The following is a 7,311-nucleotide window of genomic DNA, read 5'->3' as shown; positions in this document are numbered from 1 at the left end:
GGAGGGTTGCCAGGTGTTTCAGAAGTCTTAGCTAACTTATGCACAAATCCAAGACGAAGATAATGGGAAGACGAACACGAACACTAAGAAGAATATTAATACCTAGGGGACCTAGGCTAATATAAAAAGTAATATAATTTAACTTGAATGTGGTCTTAACCAATATCTCGTATTATACGTTAAAGTTTAGCAGCTGCGGCTCCGTCACAGACTTCAAGTCAAGACGAAGGCGCTGGACTGATGCTTTTTTTACGCGGTAGACTTTTGGATGGAATCGCCCATATACATATGTACATATCGAGTGCATATATTCAATATCCTCTATATGCAATTTTCACAAAAACTATCTTGTGATGTTATAACGTATCTGGACATACATGTCACCACTGACGTTAATTCTGACATTGGAATTTAATTGTAAATTATTCTGTCAAGCGTTAATATCACCAATGACAGTTAAGTCTTATATCATTTTTGTGAAAAGTGCAGATAAAGGGTATTGAATATAAGCCCTCGGTATATAATAAAAAATTTGTAAGAATACAACACATCTTCATCAAAATTTAAAACTTTTTTGAACGCAGTTTTATAGCAGTTTGAGCTTGATTTTTGATAATTTTTTTTTTTTACTGCGGGGTCCCGCATTTTCTTCCATTCAACGCATTAGCGAAATATATTTTTATATGGAAGAAATTGCACAACACCCTACCAAAATCGACGGCCGCTGTGACTGCGTGGTTAGAGGTCTGCGCAACCACTCCGTAGGACAAAATCTAAATTAGAAAAAGTTTTTTCTAAGAGCGGTCGCCCCTCGGCAGCAAAGGCAAACCTTCATGATAAAGCTTCTCATAAAATCCATGTATGAGCGCCAAATTCTGAATAAAAAATGTGCAATTCTGATGAAACTATTTTTTTTTTAATTTTTGTACAAAGTTTCAAACTTGGATTTACTTAGTTTTTGTTATAAATTTAACAATATTTTCATAAAAAATTAATTAATAATAATACACAGTCGAAGACAGCGATAACCGTAGGCAGCTCTATAAAATATTTTTCGTTTATCCGCACTAATTACAATCGCTTTAACTACTAAGTACATAGCTACAATATCTTAATATCTTGATCCCTATCTAAACGACTACTAACTATGAAATAAACAAAAGCAAAACACTGAGCTACTGTTTACCAGACAAAAAATTTCATGAATTACGCCGAAATTCAAGGAATTTATTCGAGATAAATGTACCATAGTAAGAAGAGAAACAGCTTTGGTACAACAACATAAGAACGTCAGCAAGGAAAACAGCGTTATAAATATATTACACGTTTTATTGCGCTTCATTCTGAACTGAGAGAGATGAATATAAAGACAAACTCCTGGCAGAAGAAAAAATTTCATTTACTTTCGAAAATATATAATGCATGTATGTATATTCGAAATTAAGTGTATAGTATTCTCACATAGATACATATGTACACATCTACATATCCATACGCCAGAAAATGTCATATTAACACTAAAAATAATCAAAACAACAGGTTTCACGTTAAATTGATATGAAAACTGTTAAATTAATATTATCATGTATGATTACGGTGACCATCCGTCCTGTATTATACGGGACAGTCCTCTTTTTTGACCAGTTGTCCTGGCAATTAATTTCTTTTATACGGTACGCCAAATGTTCTGTATTTCTTTTAATGTCCTGTATTTGCCCCGTATTCGGGGTTCAGTATTTCGACGCCTTAAAAGCTGATTAAAATGGCATGCCTATGAACCAGTTTTGAATGATGTTGGGATATGATCGTAACTTTCTCCATAACCAGTTATTATTTTCTAATCTGAATGCCTGTGCTTGGAATAGATGAACAGATACAACGACCAAAAGATAAATTAGGATTCTATATTTTAGCAAGGTTCGGCCATTTTTCTTTTGTCTATTTAATGTTTATGATATTTTTAAAGTGAAGCTCTTTTCCTAACAAAAATCATATGAATCCAAATTTCCGACTTTCTGCAAAAACTATGAGAACTAATTCTACAAATTTCCACCAAAATTTCAAACTTTTTAATTAGAACCTTTAGAAAAAAATTTGGTTGCAGTTTTGTAGCTCATTAAAATTGAAATTGAAATTTAAAGAAACTTTTGTAAAAAATTTTACCGAGTAAAAATCTCGAGAAAAATATCCTACAAATTTGTGATGTTACTTAGGGAGGCTGTTTCAAGGCTAATACATACATCTAAGATCATTTAAGAGGGTGTTAAGATTTGTTAGCTTTTATGGAAAAAATTAGCAAAAATATTTTTTGTCCCGTATTCGGCTCGCATAAATATGGTCACCGTATGTATGACATTGTCATATCAATTTCCTATTAGCCCGATCACTTTTTCAACGAAACAATTCCAGGAAGAAGCTTTTTGACGCAATTAGGTGTCTCCAGTTTAGGTCAACACAAAATGCAAATTTTTCATACATAGATACATATGTACATATGTATGTACAGATACATACGCCAAAAAATGTCATATTAACATTGAAAATAATCAAAACAACAGGTTTAACGTTAAATTGATATGAAAACTGTTAAATTGATATTGTCATGTATGACATTGTCATATCAATTTCCTATGTTAAAATTCCACGTTGATACTCTTGTACGTGCGTGCAAATAATTCTCACTTAAAAACGCTGGCTCCATTAAAATTCGCATACATTTTTTTTTTACACGATTTAAAGTACGGACAGTGAGGGTTTTTGATAAGAATAATTCAGGAGGTTAAGTTTACATTGAAATAAAAGTGAAAATGAGCGATAACTGCTTAATATTTGGCGAAAATGCGTCGCTGGCTGAGGATGACGCAGGGCAGCATATCTTTCTGGAAGCAACGCCTGCATTAATCGGTCAAAGTGGAGGAATTCTAACGCAAGTTACTCAGTGTGAGTCATTATGTGGAAATTTACAACAGGTATGAACAGATTTTTTTATATAATAGGCGTATTTGACATACATACATACATATGTACATAAGTAAATGGAAATGGTTGCTTTTACACCTCAAACGAATATATGCATGTATGTATATGTATGTAGGTACTATGTATAATTGTAAAAAACAAACACGGCTAATATATATCTACATATGTATGCGCAAATGCACATAGTGCCGTTAAAATAAAAGAATCTCAAAACTTTAACTAATTTGGGCATTTTTTCTTTTGTTTATTTGATGGTTATTCATTTTGCAAAAAAGTCTAGCTCATTATGTATTAAACACCATACATATCGAGCCCTAACCGCCAAAATAACGTAAGCGAAATTTTTTACAAAATTTTCTTTTTGATGCAGAAATGTATCTAGATGCTCTAGGAATATTTCTGCATCAAAAAGAAAATTTTGAAAAAATGTCGCTTACGTTATTTTAGCGGTTATGGCTCGATATATGTAAATCCACATATCACACTTTGTACAAAAGGTATGAGAATTCAAAAAATTTTCACAAACGTTCCCAGTTTGGGTAGCCCATTAATTTTTAGTATAAAAAAGTAAAAGTTTTCAGTTGTTAAAAAAGCACGTTCATTTTTTTTTAGCTGACGGTGTTAAACATTTGGTTCCATACAAAGTATTTATGTACTAAAGTTCAAAATTTTTTTTTATGTGGAGGAAAATGCATTATACCGCCAGCAAAAGAACTACAAAAAACACAGACCTGCGATGTTTTCTCCCTTAAAAAACTAATAAGCAATTCGGGTAGGTGGCTTCGAAAAAATTAGCAAAAAAACTGCCGATAAAAGTACTTTTTAATTTTTCTTAGTGTTACCGCGTTCTGCGTTAAGTTTACGGTTCCAAAAGTCTTTCTGATTTTTTAGTCCTTAGGGGTATTTTCAACTAAAACTGTTGTTTTTAAAGTAAAAATTATATTTTAAATAAACTTATTGTTGTTTTTCTTATAAAAATTGTTAGAACTTATTTATTTTTCTTAGTTAAGCGCGTATTACTGCGTTAAATTGGTATTCTGATTCACTTTGACTTCCTAGGTATATTTTTAAGTTATGCTGCTTGTTTTCTCAGTAAAAATTAAATTTTAGGTTGACCGATGTTTGGCTTTTCATGAAAATTGTTAAAAATTTTAAAATATTCTTGTCAAAAAAAAAAAACAAAATATCGATCTGTTAGAAAGAACAAGGCTGCATTATAATTGGATATGCCTAGATAAAATAGTCAAAACTAGTCAAAATGTTGAGATGATACTTTTTACTGGCACTAGATGTAGGGACACGATATCGAACCGAAAGTATCGATATAGTACTCAATTGAAATATCGCTGTAAGAATATCGTGATAAAAATACTCGTTATTCCAAATATCGATACCAAAATCGAAAATTAAATCTGAATATTGTTTGACCAATTTAATAACTGTTTGCTTATGTAGAGGTAAGTGTGTTAATTGACATCACCGAAGGCGCGGTGCCAACCTAAGATAGAACACATTTGCACTCTTTAAAGCTGTTTATGCCTCGGGGCTAAATTCGAACATAGTAAGTTAATGTTTAACATTCTGTTAACGTTGCGATACCACCTGTTAATCGCCCCAGCGCCGAACGGTTAACTCTACTAAGGTCCCCTTTAGCTTAATAAACAGTTGGATAGGTTAACGTTAAAAAATAGACAAATAGACTACTCACTTCTTTTGCGAGACGGAAGGGGACATGTTCCAGCCACCACACTCCATCAATTCTTCGAAAGTGATCTGTAAACCATACATTTATAAATACATAAATACATTTTGCAAAACCGCCCATCGCCCGATTGCAAAACCACCTACCTTACGGCACTCAAATTTTACAGGATAGCGAAAAGCGATTTATTCTGTGAAGGCATTGCCTTGATAGGCGGCATTTTCTCTAGCTATTATTTTACAAATCTGTACATTGAATTTAACGATTTGTATGCTTAAATTTCGATGCCTGGAGTTCAGGGTTACAAAATCTCATTTTTGCCACAACGGCGATTTAGGCGATTTTGCAACTGGTCGATGGGCGGTTTTGCAAAACCATCGACGATATCTCTATACACACATATTAGAAGCGTTGAAGTCAAAATAAAAAAAACATATTCGACATGCAATTCATGTTTTATTTGCGTTGAAAATTAGTTTAATAACAATTAAAGAAAAACAATATAAGTTTTAGTAACGTCACGTCATGTAACGTCACGTCAGATACTTCGGCTGATAAAAAAGGAGGAAAGAGTTTTACATTTTGGAAAATTAACTTTCAATATTTTGAAAAATGTATACAAATAGTCTTTCCCAATTCCCAGAACTTTTCAATTTTGACGTTTTCAATTTAATTTTTAACATTTCGTCACGCCACGCCAGACTGGAAATGCACATACATATGTACTTTCCCTTAAGTACATTGAAAATAATTTAATAAAATACTATAATTTTTAATATAATGTTCAAAATTTTATTTTAATTAAATTAACTTTGTAATGTGAATTTATGATTCGATACGATACCAGGGTTCTGGTACTCGATTCAAAACAATATCGTTTCAAAACTATCGAGTAAAAAGTATCGGTATCGAATGGAAAAATATTGATATGGTATCGTATCGTATCGAAATTCGTGTCCCTAACCAGATGTACTTAAAGCTGTATCGATATTTACTCATCACAATATTATAACGTTGTTTACCTAAATAGATTGTCCAAAATAAATCAGGAGGAGTTGAAGATGACCAATTAAAAGAACTGTTGAGAGAGATGAGCATGGAAAGCGCTTTTGATGCCCTTTATGGTAATTTTTTATTTTATAATGCAAACGTTTCATAACGCGTAATGTTTTTACTGACCAATGAAAAGCTTGTGGATTCACATATGACCGCTTAAAATACATAAACTCTGACGACTTGGCGTTGATATTTCCAGGGCAAGAAAATATCGGTTATAGAGCAGAACTTGGAGAAAAACTCCGTCTGTGGAAGCACCAGAACGTAATATAAATAAATACTTTCTTATGAAGTTGTAACATATTTTTTAACGATTTATTTTTCAGTTTCCATATCAATGTCTATCTTCTCTGACTATGAACTCAACTGTTCAAAATTGGATTGAAAACCAACCTCTTAACTCATCAGCTAGCAGTTCCACTTCGGCTAGCAATTCAACTTTTTACTGAACTCTCAATAGTGGCTAAACAGTTTAAAGATGCTCATGGTTTGGCACCTTCAATGTAATATTTTCAGCTTCGAACTATTTTCAATCTTTCTTAGGGCCAAATTCACAGTGCACAGTTAACTCAGAATTGGCAGTTAACTACAGGGCTCGAATCGTCACATACGATATCGTATTACTCGTCACGTAAAAGCCCCGTTTTCGGATTATGACATACGTGAGCGTACTCTTTATCCCATTCAGCTTCTACGACTGACGGTATCACGTAATTTTATTTCGTATGGTTTTCGATCCGTGAACGGATGTTACGATTCGAGCCCTGATTTTCAGTACTGTTAAAGGCATACCCAAAACGATTTGAAACATTTCACCGAAAGTGAACTATACCACCACAACCTAAAATAATTCAGCTTGATGTACGTTTTATAATTTTCCTGAGTTTTGCACAAAGTTTAGAGATTTAATTTTTATGTTTTTGGTGTAAAATGAACTATATTTTTATAAAAAATTATCGAAAATAAATTAGAATAAAAAAGCTTTGCATATATTGCGAAAAATTCACTGTGCCAATACTTTTGTTCGTATGTATTTGAATTAAGCCCCAGTGGGAAAATGTTTGGGATGCATAAAGAAATATATAACCCCTATAACCTATGCACGAAAAGAATTTCTCTTCAGCGTTATCATACGAAAGTAATTTATGGAAATTATAAACGAAAAAATAACGTCCGTGACTCAGGGTTTGGACCCCTGATCAACAAGAAGGTACTCGAACTCATATCCATTCGGCTATAGAGGATGATAAAGTGTCATAAAAAAATATATGGGCGATTCCAGCGAAAAGTCTGCCGCAAAAAAAATAAAAGTCCTATATCTAACTCATTTATAAGCCGATTAAGCTGATTTTTATAATATATATTGGTTATATAAGCAGAAACATTTATCATAGTTGTTAATATTTCCTTGGTAGAGAAGGGTAAAGCGTGCCCATTTCCCCACTAGGAGTGTACAGCGTGGCGACGAATAACTGTTACCCAGATATTTTTGAGAAATAAAAGAGTCCTTTATAGATTTTGCGAAAGAAGTATTTTATTGTTATTTTTCCACAGATTTTACTTTAGTTGCATTA

The 7,311-nt window shown here is 32.7% G+C and overlaps 1 protein-coding gene across 1 annotated transcript; it reads left to right on the top strand.

The window, feature by feature from the left end:
* Positions 1 to 2,675: 2,675 nt before the first annotated feature.
* LOC118751021 lies at positions 2,676 to 6,323 on the top strand. The gene is made up of 4 exons (XM_036485781.1): positions 2,676 to 2,969; positions 5,712 to 5,805; positions 5,871 to 6,001; positions 6,064 to 6,323. The coding sequence occupies exons 1-4, from the start codon at positions 2,808 to 2,810 to the stop codon at positions 6,184 to 6,186; spliced, it is 510 nt and encodes a 169-aa protein (XP_036341674.1). The 5' UTR covers positions 2,676 to 2,807; the 3' UTR covers positions 6,187 to 6,323.
* The last annotated feature ends 988 nt before the right edge of the window (positions 6,324 to 7,311 follow it).

The sequence above is a fragment of the Rhagoletis pomonella genome, unplaced genomic scaffold (assembly GCF_013731165.1).
Source record: "Rhagoletis pomonella isolate Grant_MI unplaced genomic scaffold, Rhpom_1.0 Rhpom_scaffold_00495, whole genome shotgun sequence".
Lineage (NCBI taxonomy): Eukaryota > Metazoa > Arthropoda > Insecta > Diptera > Tephritidae > Rhagoletis > Rhagoletis pomonella.
Note: the sequence above shows the minus strand (reverse complement) of the source record. Positions and strands in the feature narration are given on the sequence as shown.